At 33.8% G+C, this 17,405-nt stretch overlaps 1 protein-coding gene across 4 annotated transcripts in view; it reads left to right on the top strand.

The window, feature by feature from the left end:
- The window catches only part of LOC126881253 (sporozoite surface protein 2-like), a 91,250-nt gene that overhangs the window by 10,100 nt on the left and 63,745 nt on the right, over window positions 1-17,405 (top strand). Inside the window, exons 1-2 of one of the 4 annotated variants that reach the window (XM_050645427.1) lie at window positions 4,416-4,683; window positions 15,761-15,886. In XM_050645427.1, the coding sequence (XP_050501384.1) occupies window positions 4,488-4,683; window positions 15,761-15,886 (322 nt within the window). In that variant the 5' untranslated portion in view covers window positions 4,416-4,487. Of the gene's footprint in view, window positions 1-4,415; window positions 4,684-15,760; window positions 15,893-17,405 lie in introns of those variants that run through there. The other 3 variants (XM_050645420.1, XM_050645413.1, XM_050645406.1) reach the window with 3 other exon arrangements.

Genomic DNA, 17,405 nt, shown 5'->3' with positions numbered 1-17,405 from the left:
CAAAGGGAGCGTCTTTTTAGCCCTTTAACATTAAAAGTTTTTGAACAAAAGGGTTTAGAAAGATTGAAGCTCTCATGATCTTATAGCTTATGACATTCCCTACAAAATGATATGAGAATGAATGCAAAGATCTTAAAGAAAGCCGAGTTATTGATTAAAGACCAAATACATTTTTCTAGAGATTATATTTGAAAATTATGGTAGGGGAGCCCAAGCGGGGATTTTTGCAGTTACTCGAGCGCGTCAGATTATTACATGGGGAGAAATCTTGTACCCTGAAAATGTACCTCTACCATATATTGGCTCTTATTGCAGGGGAGTTCGTTAAGGGGGGGGGGCCGAAAAAAAATCTATTCTTAGAAAAAATCGAAATTGTCAGATTAAGATAATAGTAGGGGAGTAAAGTATGCTAAATTTGCAGTCACTCGAGCGTTTTGGGGACCAATTAGGTTGTGATTATTAGGTCCTAAAATCAAAAAAAGTTAAGTAAAATTTTCCATTTTAGCGGGCGCTTGCCATTTTTTAATTTAATTTTCCATTTCCAACAATCGTTTTTCCGATTATAGCGCCATCTATCCATAATTTGAAAAAATGTTTCGATTAAAAGTTGCTTATTTTGACGTAAAGAATCCAAATCTGCAATAAAAATTTGTGGGTCCCATTTAAGATTTTAAAGTAACCCCCCACCCCGCGCCGTGGGGGGGTCGTGTTTGGTACCATTTGATAGATTTTTCAAAAATATTTTGAAGGTGTATTTTGCAGTTTTTCGATCTGATGTTCATTTTTCGAAATATCGCGGGGTTTGTATTTAAAATTTTAAATTTACTTCCCACCCCTCTCCGTGGGGGTCAAGTTTAGTACCATTCGAGAGGTTTTTGAAAAATATTGAAGACGTATTTTTTAATTTTGCGATCTGACGTGTTCGTTTCGCGAAATATTCGCTTTTCTTTTGTGAAACTTTTGACTCACCCATTTCCTTACGCCCCGCTCAAATCGTCAGATTTTTGAAATATACACTCTCTTTCATTTACTTAACTTACCTTATCTTAATCTGACAATTTCGAGTATTTTTAACAATAGATTTTTTTTTCGGGCCCCCTTAACGAACCTCCCTGTGTTAAGAGCCAATATATGGTAGAGGTACATCTGCAGGGTAGCAGGTTTCTCCCACATGATAATCTGACGCGCTCGAGTAACTGCAAAAATCCCCGCTTGGGCTCCCCTACTATAAGGTAAGTGTAGTACATGCAAAACATTGTATATTTTTTAAAAAATCTGACGATTTGAGCGGGCGTAAGGATATGGGTGAGTCCCAAAGTTTCACGAGAAAAAAGCGAATATTTCGCGAAATAAATGACAGATCAAAAAACTAAAAAATACCTACTCAATATTTTTCAAAAATCTATCGAATGATACCAAACACGACTTCCCACGGAGAGGGGTGGGGGGTAAATTTAATATTTTAAATACGAATCCCGCGATATTTCGCGAAATGAACATCAGATCAAAAAACTGAAAATACACTTATTCAATGTTTTTGAAAAATCTATCGAATGGCACTAAACACGACCCTCAATTTTTCTTAAGTTTCATTCTTAGGGGTGGTTTTTGATGGTTGCATTATTAAAAAAATTAATTGTCAGGTTTCTTGTACTTGAAGGAAAGAAATTCTCCTATTACGATCCAAAATAAAAATATTTCATGTCTCTTGACCAAATTTTTTAAATAATCTTTGTATGAGGGGTTTTTTTAAGGGTTGGTGAGCTGTAAAATATCAAAATATTAAAGCCATGATTCAAAACAATCAACACTTAACATATTTGAACATAATTATAGCCCATTTCCGCTTTAATTCATTAGTTTTCAATTTATTGGAGTAAGGGGTAGTTTTCACCCCTTAAAAATAAAAAGCATACTTTGCGACCAAGTCAAGTTTGAAGAGGAGAGGAAAATGAACTTAATTCCAAATTTTCAAGAAGATCGATGAAGGCAATTAGAATTGCGAGGTTTGGATCCATTTTAAGCTTGAATGATTGTACTACAGGGCGTTATATGCCATAAATAACGCCCGCTTGTTATGCCCTAGAATCTAGAGTATAACAAGTGTGTTTATGGTAACCGTGTCCTAGGTAAAATAAACAAATAATAAATATGCAAGTGAAAATTAAAATTAATTTAGCAGTCAATTTAATTTATTGTTAATAAACTAAAAATTAAGAGGTTTTCATGCTCTGGTTGGTTTATCGTTTGTTTGTGAAATTTTGCATAGTACAGTGCGTTTTTTACGGGATAAAGAGATTTTCGTACTGAATGATGATAATCTTGTTATTATAATTATTATCATAATGTAGTAGTTAAAGTGCGGCCCCGGTATTTTTGATTATAATGACTTTTCGTTTTCTTGTTATTAAACCAAACAAGACTCTTCATGTATGTGACACTTCGTTGTAAGAGCTTTGTATTAAACTCTGTCCATTAAATCACACCAAGAACTACTGTGCTCTTAAGTCTTAAAGACATAAACTTTTTATGAGCAGTTTAAGGATTTCTCTTGGATCAAAACTTATTTTGTCGGTGTAGGTATACCCTCCTCATGTCACTAAATTTTCAAACAAAGGATATGCACGTCAGCTTCTTTCTCCGTTTACAATTTTTTGCACTACGATGGGTAAGTTGCCAATTGTATTTTAATTCGCTTTACCGGACACGCGCCAACTCGTAACTTTTAATGACAAAAATTTTCAAATCAAAATGTACACCGGCCAATTCGTAACTTTTCTATTACCTGACCTGCCAACTCGAAACTTTCTTCAGGTGAATTTGAAACCATTGATTAAATCTAATACCTTAAATCTAAACCGAATGTCTCTTGGTTTGCTTAAAAATATTATATTTGTATTATATGTACCTATAAAAAATTGCAAAAATTGAAATATCTTAATAAAATAATTGAAACAATATTATAGTGTTTCATTAACACGTGCTATAAATATTAGTTCCATCAAGTATAGCTCTACACGAGCTTGATTTTTATCAAGTAATGGCAAATTCAATAGTTAGATGTTTAGCAATGATAAATTATTTAAATCCATCTGATAATTTAAAAGCAAGGAGATTTTCCGTATGTTTATTTCAAGTCTATAAAGATTATACCTTTATTTAGTTACGAATTCACCGGTAGTTGATTGGTTACCGAAAAATTACCTGAGGGCCAGAGTTGCCAACTGGCCTGTAATTAGGATGGGAGATTCAAATAGTTACAAATTCACCGGAACCCGCTTTACCTAAATTGTAAAAGTGGTTTCTGAGAATATCAAGTTTCATCACTGTGTTGTGTTCAGCTTTGTGCCCATATATTGCTCTATTTATTATTAGGATTTTTTACTTTTGAATTTCGTTTTTATTGATAAATTTCCTTTGGTCAAAAAATATTTTTGGGCCTTTCAAGATTCCTCTAGAACCATGTTTTGCTAGATAGACTGTTTATTCCGTTGTATTTCTTCATACACCAGGACTCGTACTATTATTTTATCTAGTACTAATTTTCTAAGGTGATCCTTAGTTTCTCCGAAACAGTATCCTAGTGTTGTCCCAAACTGTAGCACTCGCTGAATTTTCTTATCAGGTACTCCTGATACGGTTTAATGTATAGTATTTAAATTATCCATGTTTGATCTACCTTAAAATAGGAGACTAGGTACTTGCTCCATACCAGAATTTGAGAATCTCAAACGTTTCGTGTAGATTCATTGTCTGCCATCCTAGCAATGTGTCCAGCCCATCTTGTCTCTGCACCTTAATAAATTTCTCAAACACTGGATATGTGTTTAGCCGGTACAATAATTCAAAGTTATATCTTCAACACCATGGATCATTTTCATTTACGTCTCACAAATCTTCGAAGTATTTTTGTTTCAAACATTTCAAGTAGTTTCTTGCCGTTTTGAGATAAAGTCCATGTTTCAGCTCCATATATCAAAACCGGCCTTATTATATGGTCTTGTAAGTGTTAACCTTTACTGCACGTTTTAGGTTTTGATTTCTCAAATCTTTTTGAACACCATGGATACTATTTGCTATTGCTATGCGTTTTTTTCTTCGTCCCTTGCCGTGTTTGTTGCAATATTTGTTAATTCTTTGACTTGCCCAAATGTATACTTGTAAATTTGGATTCTCGAGCATATATTTATACATATAAATTCGAGTAGCTATGGTGACGTCATATAAAAGAAGATTATGTTTTATTTGGTCATTATTAATATTATTATGGGTTCTTTATCTTTTCGAAGAAAACTATCATCAAATTGATCGCAAATTCTAATTTAACTTTGCGTTACAACTGCACACTATTATCTCCTTATTTTTATTAAAGCAATATATCACTACATAAACATCAACTTCACTGGTATGACCCCAGTATCTGTTAAGAGTTAGTGTAACTATATAAACCACTTCGAAACGTATTGATAAAAAACGAAAATACGAAAATGGAAAGTGTCCGATTTATCCTGTTGTGTATGTTTTTTGTGGCATGCAAAGTTGATGGGGAAAATGCGGTAAACTTTGCAGTGAATTTCGTAAACAAAACATTACTCGAAAGTAAATGCCAGTTACATATGTTAACGATGAAACTCTCTCCACATACTCATTTTTCCGGTACTAATCCTTGTGACGAATTACACGGTAAGGTCTTATAGTGGGGGAGAGAAGTATGCTAAATTTGCAGTTACTCGAGCGTTATGGGGACCTATTGGATTGTGAAGATTAGGCCCTAAAACCAAAAAAAATTAAGTAAAAGTTTTCCATTTAAGTGGAGACATTCCATTTTTTAATTGAATTTTCCATTTCCAACAATCGTTTTTTCCGATAATAGCTTATAGCGCCATCTACCCATAATTCTAAAAAATGTCTTAAATAAAAGTTTCTTATTTTTACGTAAGGAATCCAAATCTGCAATAAAAAGTGGAAACTCCTATTTAAGAGTTTATCTAACCCCCACCCCGACTAGGTGGTGTTTATTCGATAGATTTTTCAAAAATATTAAATACGTTTATTTTGTAATTTTTCGATCTGATGTTCATTTCGCGAAATATCGCGGGGTATCTATTTCAAATTTGCCCCCCACCCCTCTCCGTGGGGGTCGTGTTAAGTATCATTCGATAGATTTTTGAAAAATATATAGTAAAAAAACACGTTTTTTTAAGTTTTTCGATCTGACGTTTATTTCTCGAATTATTCGCTTTTTTCTTGTGAAATTTGTGATTCTCCCATTTCCTTACGCCCCGCTCAAATCGTCAGATTTTTGAAATATACACTGTTCTGCATGTATTACTTAACTTACTTTATATTAATCTGACGCTTTTTCTAAGGACAGATTTTTTTTTTCGTGCCTCCCTTAACGAACTCCCCTGTATTCAGAGTCAATACTATATGGTATGGGTAAATTTACAGGATACAAGGTACTCCTATGTGATAACCTGACGCGCTCGAGTAACTGCAAAAATCCCTGCTTGGGCTCCCCTACCATTATATTTTAATCTATGAAATGTAACTTATAGCCCAGTAAATGAAAGGGAAATACGGCGATACCGTGTAATTTTCTGGGTCAACTCCGAATTGCATGAAAATTTGGGTTTAGGTTCTACTTACTCTCCACTTGAAAAAAACCAGTTTTTAAAATAAGTCCGAAAATTGACTAATTCTACACAACTTTCGTTTTGATAAAAGCGCCATAGTATCTAGGGTTAGACTTTGAATTAGGAGATAAGTAGAGGATAATCCCAAAATTTCATTAAATCCATGCAGTAGGATAGAATTCGGAGGTAATATCCTGTTCTTGCTCTCATTGACACTGGCGTAGTAGTCGGTAATTAAAATTGTGCAAATCGAGTGTTAATGTTATATTCAATCACATATTCTGTCTAAAACAAGAATAAAAAAGCGCTAAACGCCGTAAAATTGAGTGGCGCATACCTCATAAATATTCCAGCTATAAAAGAGCTGATATGAATATTACGTGGCGCAAAAATGTATTTTCATTTTGATGGAAAATAAAATTATTGTTTTATTTTGAAACATTTTTTCATCATATATGCTAAATTTGAAGTAAATCGCGCCAAAAAGTGTTACTTTGACACAGTTTGTATTTTGAAGCTCTTTTGTGGCGGGTTTACTTCAAATTTAGCAACTATTATGGAAAAATACATTTTTGCGCCACTTAATATTCATACCTATTGGCTCTTTTGCAGCTGGAATGTTGTGTGCGCCACTAATTTTTACAGCGTTTAGCGATTTTTTATTCTTGTGAGTTCAGGAGATTTTCAAAGTTTTTTTTATAAATTAAATGTATGAACTTGAATGAAATGTTTCTCGATTACACGTTAAGCGTTATAAATGATAATCGCATTATCGCCCAAATGATCTAGTTGTTACGAGACTAAACCTGTGATAGGGCAATACTAGTTCATATCCCTGCCATCCCAATGTTGTTTCAATATCATTTTTTGTGTGCATCGAATGTATACTAGATTTTTTTTCTATTCGAAATAGTTTGAAAAAAAATATCGGGATGGCTGACAAATGAACTTGGATTACCTAATCAAATTCAGCATCGTCACCACTATAACTAGACCATTTCGGCGAATTGTTAAATCGATTATGCTTTTGGAGCTCGATAACTTCTAAACGGCTTAGCCGATTTTGATCACTAAACATGAGTTTGAAAGCTATTGACAAGTAATGTATGATACATCCAAGGCCAAATATGTTATCTGTAGGTATTATGGGATTTAGAGCTTAAAAAACCTTTTTTCCATAGGAAATAGATTTGATCATACTTATGAGGCCTATAAGTTAAAAATTCAAATTTTCCCTAATATGTGGTATACACCGTTAGATACGTCTAGTGTCCTCCTACAAACTCAGTTATTGGCGCAATTCGTAGGTTGAAATTTTGAGTAATTGTCGAAAAACAAAATTTTCAAAGTTCAATTTATCAGTTTTTCGGATATACTGAGCCGTGTGTATGTCCAATCCTGACCATTTAGACACCATTTGAAAGCTTAACCAAGCGCTATTGATTTGGTGTATTTACGGTTTTACTGTCTCTCTTTAAACCTAAGATACATACCCCGAAAAATATGGCGTGTTGTATTTGAAACATAGAAAAAAAATTCAGATCTGTCTAACTTTTCCACACACATACAAACATACAAACATACATACAAACATTTCCCTTTTTTAATTAGAAATTCAGTCAAATTTCTGAGCTAAAACAATGTAGACCTGGATCCCGCGTACCAAAAAAAAAAGTTGATTAACAGCAAGCTGAAAATTTGTTAATAGCTTAACGGTGTCTAGTCGGACAAACTTTTATGTATGGGAACACTGGAACAGGGGAAGTTTTAATTGTGAAAAAGGTTAAAAATTTGGAACGTCAGACTACGAAAACGTTCCATGTATTTTGTCGGACAGAACTTCCAATTGATTTGTTACCATTTTATTAAACTCTCATGCAAAAATCAGACTGGTGTTTATCACCAACTGGGCATTTTAATGAGTGGAACACGAAGAACATGTCAAATGACAGGAATCATGTTGGTTAGTAATAGCAGTCTGAATTTTACATGAGAGTTTAATGAAAGGGTAACAAATCAATTGGATGTTCTGTCCGGCAAAATACATGGGACGTTCTCGTAATCTGAAGCTCCAAATTTTTAAACTGTTCCACAATTAAAACTTCCCCTGTTCCAGTGTTCCGGTACATCAAACTTTGTCCGACTAGACACCGTTAAGCTATTAACAAATTTTCAGCTTGCTATTAATCTACTTTTTTTTGGTACGCGGGATCCAGGACTAATGACGATGGAGATGACGATATAAGAAGATACCTCGAAACTCCATGTCAACTATATCTTCCTCTGACAACATTTACTCCGACAGAGGTTCGACAACAAATAAAAATGCTAAATTCTCAGAAAGCTTCTGGCTATGATTTGCTAACAGGAGAATTACTTCGGAAGCTACCGATAAAAGCAGTGGTGTTATTAACAGTAATATACAACAGCATACTACGTCTTCGCTACTTTCCAATACAATGGAAATTAGCTCAAGTTACTAGGATTCCAAAACCTGCTAAGCCAGCAACACAAGCAAATTCATTTTGCTCTATAAGCCTACTCCCAATAATGTCGAAAGTATTAGAACGGCTGCTATTACATAAAATCGAGCAAGTTGTCCCCATAAACGAAATTATATCACAGCACCAATTCGGATTTAGACGTGAACACTCAGCCATTCAACAATGCCACAGAATAGTAAATATAATTAAAACAACTGTTGAAGAGAAAAAAGTTTTGCGGTGGAGTGTTTCTCGATATACAACAGGCATTTGATAGGGTATGGCATCAAGGTCTCCTCTATAAACTGAAATTACACCTAACAGACCAACTATATCTACTTTATTCTAAAATCGTATCTTACTGACCGATACTTCGAAGTCAAAATTGAAGACAACTTCTCAAATTACCACATCGTCATATCTGGCGTACCACAGGGTAGCGTTCTCGGCCCATTTCTGTATCTGATATTTACAGCCGAAGTTTCAACGAGAAATGATACCTTCTTAGCTACTTTTGCCGATGATACGGGAATCTTAGCAGTGGATGTCAACCCTAATGTAGCATCACAAAAATTACAAAATCATTTAGACCAATTACAGAACTGGCTCAAGCGATGGAAAATAAATGTTAATGCCAGCAAATCAGTACAAATTACTTTTACAACAAGAAAATCTGCATATCCTCAAGTTTCTGTAAATAATACTCAGATTCCCATCAAACGAGTTGTCAAATACTTGGGATTACATCTGGATGAAAAACTGATATAGAAAACGCACATTAAAACTAAACGTAAACAATTAGACCTTAAACTAAAAAATATGAACTGGCTATTTAACAAGAGGTCTCAGTTATCTCATGAAAATAAACTGCTTCTGTACAAAGCTATACCTATACCAGTTTGGTCATACGGAATAGAACTATGGGGCTGCAGTAAACCTTCAAATACGAAGATACTCCAAACATTCCAGTCCAAAATACTCCGTATGATAAGTAAAGCTCCATGGTACGTATCCAACCAGACACTTCACAATGATCTGGACATCCCACTAATCAAGGACCTAATAAAGAATCGTTCAATAAAATATAAAAATGGCACCACTGACCACACAAACGAATTGATAAATAATTTATTCAACCAACCACTTGCTGAAGAAGACTGAAGAGAATATGACCAGACGACCTATGTACCACAATAATACTTAGAGGACCGGTACTGAACGGTACCTAACTCACGTTAATTGACTTCCATACCATTACTTTATATATAGAGTAGATTGTAAAAATGCAGTGTATCAAATAAAAAAAATCTGCGCTCGGTAAAGTTTGAATGGTATAACAGATTTTCAAAATTAGATATGCGTTTGAAAGGTAATGATCAATACTATCAGAAGCCGCAGAGGTTGGAATAAAATTTTCGAAGTTTTTGGGAGCTTTGGGGACGAGAACGAAAAACAGACCCCAAATGGGGAGGCCCTCAATATGACCAAAAATGGTAACATTACTTCTGTAGTCATCCTTTCCCAAGTTAACATACAACTTTTTTAACTTGGCTACACTATACTGATAAGGACCAAGTAGTCCGAAACACGTGTATATAGTTGCCCAGAAATGTATGGAATGATGATCCTTCATCATTTTATAAGTATATTTCTTTTTATATTCACATTTAGTTTGCGAGTTTTAGCCAATAATTTTGCTTATCTATATTTATATGTTTATATATTTATATATTTATATAAAGTAAAACCCCGATTAATCGTGCTCCACGGGGCTGGACGTGGCACGGATAATTGAAAAGCAAGATAAATCCGAACATCTATCCTTATTTATGATAGATATGTATGTAGCTACACAAATACTTATACAGTATGGTGCAAATGTCTGGAATAAATTCGACATTTCGTAAACCAGCGACTTTAAGGAAAAATCCCGAAACAGGTCGATTTTTATTTTTAAATTACGATATTTTGACATATATTTCATACGAGTGAAGTCATCCATATGGACGTGATGACGTAATCGATGCTTTTTTTAATGAGATTAAGGGTCGTGTGACAGCTCATTTGAAAGGGTATTCAATTCTGTATTCAGTAGTATAAATATTAACATAATTGTTTATAGGCAGAAAAAGCATTTTTTAAATTAAATATATCCAAAAAAACATTTTATAAATTAAATATATAAAAAAAAACATTTTTTAAATTAAATTAATTGACAAAAAAAGAAGAATAAAAAGAAGAAAAAAATTTATTTAATTCAAGCTACATTTTACTACTGTAAGAAAACAAAAAAATCTTTATTTGACAAATAAGCAGTGCTTTTCACTTAAGTTAAAAAGTGTTAAAACTTCCAAGAGCCAGGTGGTTGGCGGGAGATGGTTTGAACATTGAATTTAAGCGAAAAACAATGCTTATTTGTCAAATAAACATTTTTTTCTGTTTTCTGACAATAGTAAAATGTATTTTGAATTAAATAAATTACATACATTCTTCTTTTTTTGTCAATTAATTTAATTAAAAAAAAAATCTTTTTTGGACATCGTGGATAAACAATTATGTTAATATTTATATTGCTGAATACAAAATTGAATACCCTTTCAAATGAACTATCACACGACCGCTACTCTCATTTAAAAAATGCATCGATTACGTCATCACTTCCATATGGATGACGTCACTCTTATGAAATATATGCCAAAATATCGAAATTTAAAAATAAAAATCGACCTGTTTCGGGATTTTTCCTTAAAGTCGCTGGTTTACGAAATATCGAATTTATTCCAGACATTTGCACCATCCTGTATACGTATCAATAACAGAAAAAACAAATCTCGTAAGTTTAAACTAACTCATACTTCAGTCTTGTGACGTAATCTGTGCAAGTTCAAAATATTGACAAGGTTCAAAGGTTCTCGTTACTCGTTACTCAAGTCTAGTAGAAGATTGGCAACTTCCTCAGCTACCTGATTAGTTAGTCTTTTGATTGATACCATGTACCTAATTTTCTTCTTCTTGACTATTATTTTCGGATTAATCAGTTTAAAACGTTCTTTCATTTTCAATGCAGAATATATTTTCTGAATTGCAGAAACCACTTAGTTGAAAAGTGCTTCATTAAGTTGATGAAAAGTTGACCCTTTTAATGATTTTGTTGCAGATATGTTTTTAAAAGGGTCAGACTTTGATATGAAATTTTATAGAATTTTGTTTTGTTTGCTTCCGAACTTCATAGATTCGTGATGATGATGTAATACTTTCATTCCTCCACTTTTCTTTAAAATCTCTTTTATTCAATCGCTAAAGCATTTCTCTTGCGTTTACAACTGGTTATTGTCTTTTTAAAAACAAACTTATTCTTCTTCTTCTTATACTTGTTGTAGATCTGTCAATCTGTTAATTCCGACGTTGAAGTATTTCTTGAGAGGTAGACTGCCAGCTATCTCTCCATCTTTTTAGTGGTCTCCCCGGTGGACGCTTGCCAACTGGTTTTCCTTCTAGCGCAATTCTTGGTAGTCTGTGCTCCTCCATTCTTTTAACATGACTGAACCATTCTCTTCGTCTTTGCCTGCCTCATCTGTCTACATCTTGCACGCCGCATGTTGTTTCGTATTCTATCTCTTCTTGTCTTCCCTGCTATTGCTCTTAGTGTCTTCATTTCTGCTGTTCGTAGCATGATTTTAGTTTTATTGGTGTCTTCTCTTGATTCAATGCCATAGGTCACAACAGGAATGATGCAAGTTTTATAAATTCTAACTTTGCTGTCCATTCATATATTATATGGGTTATTCCAGACCACATCTCTCAAACATCCGGACAAGACAGCGGCCTTGTTAATTTGTCCTCTTAGGTCTCTGGCTGGGTCATGATAACTTGATAACTCTACATCTAGATATTTGAACTGGTTTAGCTGTTCTATGGGTTTCCCCTCTACCACGAGCTTGTATCTAATTGGGTCTTTCGCAGTGGTAATGCATTTTGTTTTCTGCGTGGATATGTTCATGTTGAGTCGTCGACATGCCTGATAGAATCGATAAAGTTGTCTTTGTAGGTCATCCTAGTCCTCTGCAATCAGGGCTGCATCATCCGTATAGCACACTATACTGATTCTACTGTGGCCGAGTCTGTATCCTAGTTGTAGCGATTCCACATCTTCTATTATTTCATCCATTAGCATATTGAATAGAAATGGACTGAGGCTGTATCCTTGCCTGATTCCTCCTGGTGTTGGCCGTAGTGGTGTCGTTTGTTTTAATTTTTGTCGTGTTGTTATTGTTCATTTGTTTTATGACTTCAACAATGTTTGCCGGTATCCTTTTTTGCATAATTTTCTTTATTATATCGCTAAGTCTGACTCTATCAAATGCTTTCGTTAGGTCTATGAAGCAAATATATGCAGGTTTGTTATATTCTATCGACTTCTCTTTCACTTGTTTCATGACAAATATTGCGTCCGTCGTCGACCTGACTTTTCTGAATCCTTGCTGTTCTTCTCCGTTCTTTATCTGTGATTCCAATTTATCCTTGAGTATGCCTGTGAATAACTTCATTGTCGTATTTAAGAGAGTTATTCCTCTGCAGTTGTCCGGGCATAATCTTTGTCCTTTTTTAAAAATCGGTATTGTGATACTAGTGTGCCAATTTTGTGGTATCTCTGCTCTGTCTAAGATTTGGTTAAACAATGTAGTGAGACAATTAGTGAGTTTCTGACCGTCGTATTTCAGCAGTTCGTTCGGTATTCCATCAGTACCTGGCGATCGTCTATTCTTTAAGATCTTCATTCTCGCTTCTACTTCAGTTTCTTTAGTGACATACCTGTCTTCTGTATTATAATCGTGTTCGTCATTGGCGTCTTCACCTTTGTAGAGTTCTCTGAAATATTTTTCCCATGTCTCAGTTGGTATCCCCTTTGTCTGTACAAATTCAGTTACGGGTTTTTTTTCTGTTTTTTATCATTTTTCAAACTTTCCTCTGTGCTCCGTAGATGTCGTGATCCATGTCACTTGTGAACTTGATCCAATGCGCCCTTTTTATTGCTCTTATTTGGAAATTTATTCTGTTTCTTGTTTCTATATAGATGGCGCGTTGTTCCTGCGTTCCAGTACTTTTGTAACACAGATAGCATTTTCTCTTTTGTTCTGCGAGTTTTTTGACTTCTTGACAAAACCATGGTTAAAAACAAAACAAAAAACAAAAACAAACTTAATCTCGCTAAAAGCGCGCAACTAAGGCCCGGTACTTTATGTCTCGATTAAACCTCGGTTAGCTAACCGGGGTTTAATCGGGACCTGTTACGGCCGGTTTCACAAAGTAAAGTTAACTTGTGGTTAAGAGATAACTAGAGGTTCCCCCATTATAATATATTGGGGTTACCTTTGGTTATCTCTTAACTTGACTTTGTGAAACCGGCCGTTAGGGTCTCTTGCGTTGTAATAAATGCAATTACAATTATTATTATAATTATAAATAAGTATAATAATAATTATAATTGTATTTACTACAACGCAATAAACCCTAAAGAGGTCCCGATTTAACCCGGGTTAACTAACCGAGGTTTAATCGAGACATAAAGTACCGACCCTAAATCTCACACATTTGTCGTAACACGCAGCGGCAGTTGACAAGCGAATGATTTCCAGGGATTTCCCCGAGCACTGTTGATGTAGATATTAAAGTATGCATCCCCTCCAGTGTTGCCAATCGGCGGATAATTATCCGATTTGCGTACCTTTTTGATAGTTGTCGTATCTTCTTCGTATCTTTAAATAAATCGGATATTTGCGGATATTTTTCAGTGTATCTACCATCGACTAAAACTTTCTCATCCATATATTCCCAACACCAACAACACATTAATTTTGTTTGGTTCCTTCCAAATTTTTATACTGGATGAATGTTAGTGACATCCGATACTTTTCATCTTTTGACAAAAGGGACATGTGCCAATTCTTTTGTTTAGAATTTAAATGCACAAGTGCGTCCATTAAGTCATACTAATCCAATTCAAATTTCAAAAACCGTCTGCCGTCCAATGTTATTTATGAGTTTTTAGTTTTTAGTCTTTAAACTTATGAAAGTTAATTCACGCACGTTTTAGTTTTATTTTCATTTTATGTAGTGCAGTGCAGTGCTTAAGTAAACGTCTGTTGAAATAAGTTTTGGTTTGTGAAAATACTTTTTTTATAATGGATAAATGGTTAAGAGGAAACAGTAGCGTTCAACAGGTAGCAAAAACGCGTTCCAAGATTGCGGCTGTAATTTTGAATATTTTTCTGAGATATTTGGCACACGTATTCGTAATATAATAAAGAATGGCGGTACAGAGCCCAATTTGAAAAATATATTAATATGTGGAAATTACTCTGTAATTAAATACAATATTAAAAAAAAAAACAGCCTGTACCGCCATTAAGAAGAACAAAAAAATACACTTTCTTCAAATAAAGTCCCTTAGAATAAACAAAATGTTTCTTTTGAATGAGATATTTGAAATTAAAAATCACACTCAATATTTTTTTTTCCTTTCACCCCTGTAACTTATTAGAATAAAAATTATAGAAGTCTTCAGGGACTTTCGGCCCTCGGTAATAATGTAATATTTCATTCTGCGTTTAAATTTTTAAATAATACTTATTAGCTTTCTCAGGACTCTAAAAAATAATGCATTTTAAAAGCATTGACCAGAAATTTTGCGCCTATGCTATTAATGTAGCTGTAGTTTTTTGTATTGATTTATTTTTTTTTCTAGTACATACCTAGTTTTAGGTAGTTATTACGTTTTATTAAAATAATATTTAAAAGTGGTTTTTTTTACTTAAATAATTAAATAAATATCACGATCCAAATAATGAAATATTTAGATTTATTTATTTATTTAGAATTTACCACTTACGATAATACAAAATACGAATAATATAATAATAGTAAGTAAATAGTATTTACATACATGAATTAGGTAATAATCAGCTAGGATACGAGATTTTCATCTATAAACGAAAATTTTTAAACTGTGAAACAGAGAATCCCGTAGATTAAAGGGCCGGTTGTTCGAACGCTAATCAGAAATGGAATCAACTGATCATTATTAAATATTTAATTACTGTCAATGTCAACTTTGATTGGGTTGCTGAAAACATACCTAATTGATTACAATTAAGAGATTAATTGATTAATTCATCAATTATGTTATTAATTGTTACGTTAATTGAGAATTAATAATTAATTAACCAATTAATGATGTTAATTATTATAATGATAATTGATTACAATCAACTGATTGGCGTAAGAACAACGGATTTTGTTATTTGATGGCTGCTAAGGGGACTAAAAGAATACATTGGGAACATTGATTTTAATAACAGAATAATTTTTGACCTAGCTCACCTTTTCGTGACAAATCGGATATTTTTCGAGCGATCATCGGATAATCTAGAGAAATGCGATTGGCAACACTGATCCCCTCACAACTTATTCAGTTTCTGTCAAGTGATTGACGGTGAAGCTATTTCGATAAAAATTCAAAAATGTTATTTGAGTCATAGAAAATAATTGCACGGATAATCCGCAGCATGGATAATGCGCGCACGGATAATCGAGGTCGAGGTTCTACTGTATTTATATATTTATATATTTTTATAATTTTAGGTCAGGTAGGGGAACTCCCAAAAGGATTTGATCCTCATGTTGAATTGGCTAGTATCAAACCTCCAGATATATTGACAAATGGAAATGTTCCAGTAAATAAAGTAACACTTAGCCCCAATAATTCAGGTAAAGGTTGGTAATATTGATATAATATGTTTGATCATTAAACTATATATTTATATACGAATACACACTGTTTCCCGTAAATGTTTTTCTTTGTGTCTTCAGCAAGATTTTATACTTGATTTATAATAAAACATATTTTTTGTGTAATAGTCCTGGATCCCGCGTACCAAAAAAAATTGATTAATAGCAAGCTGAAAATTTGTTAACAGCTTAACGGTGTCTAGTCGGACAAACTTTGATGTATGGGAACGCTGAAACAGGGGAAGTTTTAATTGTGGAACAGGTTAAAAATTTGGAACGTCAGTCTACGAAAACGGTCCATGTATTTTGTCAGACAGAACCTCCAATTGAGTTGTTACCATTTCATTAAACTCTCATGCAAAAATCAGGCTCGAATTTATCAACAAACGGGTATTTTAATGAGTGGAACACGAAGAACATGTAAAATGACTGGAATCATGTTGGTTAGTAATAGCAGTCTGATTTTTGCACGAGAGTTTAATGAAAGGGTAACAAATCAATTGGATGTTCTGTCCGACAAAATACATGGGACGTTTTCGTAATCTGATGTTCCAAATTTTTAATCTGTTCCACAATTAAAACTTCCCCTGTTCCAATGTTCCCGTACATCAAACTTTGTCCTACTAGACACCTTTTAGCTATTAACAAATTTTCAGCTTGTTATTAATCAACTTTTTTTTTCATACGCGGGATACAGGTCTATAAGCAACAAGAAAGATAAACATGTATAACAGCAACTTACTATTGAAAATTGGTGATATAAGTAGTATAGAAATATAGCCAAGCATCGCACCTCGCCAGGCATCTCGCTATTTTTCAGTATGCGATAGTCGTAGCGATGGTCGTAGCAGTGTGCCTGGCGAAGTGCAATGCTTCACTATTTCTACACTAATACTAGGGAAGTAAATAATATTTGCTTGGTTCCTTCTTTTGCAATATAATTTCTCAATTCTCTGAACTCAATGTGCAATTGCGAAATGATATATTGTGTCCCTATGTGCAAGTGTGTAGTTTACCTACCTACTACTTACCCATAGCATTTTGTATATATTATCTTGTATTTCTGTGCGCATCTGAGCCCATCATACTTTGTTAAACCGTGTAGTTCAATATTTAGATATCTTAATTATTCAAGAATAAACGCTTTTTTTCTATTCTAGATTTTATTCTAGGCTTACCAGTTTTTCAACCACCTTTTCTAGTAGTTTATTTATATTTGATCTCCTTTACTGATTTTCTTTACTTTTACTCTGGACTTATTCGAGTTTCTTCAAATTTGTATCATCAGGACCTATAGCCTAGACAACATTAAAGCCTCGTGCAAGAACGGACCTCTTGTCTGATCACTGGATTCTACTGACGAATGTTCATAGCCATAGGTTCTTGTAATTTTGCAGCTCCTACTCATCAATTTTTGAATTTAAATCACATTTTTTGTATATCACTTCAATATGTTTCAATGCGCCATTGCGAAATGATATCTTGTGTCTCTGTTGCA

The sequence above is a fragment of the Diabrotica virgifera genome, chromosome 1, assembly GCF_917563875.1.
Source record: "Diabrotica virgifera virgifera chromosome 1, PGI_DIABVI_V3a".
Classification (NCBI taxonomy): Eukaryota; Metazoa; Arthropoda; class Insecta; order Coleoptera; family Chrysomelidae; genus Diabrotica; species Diabrotica virgifera.
The sequence above is the reverse complement of the archived record's forward strand: the minus strand, read 5'-3'. Positions and strand labels throughout refer to the sequence as shown.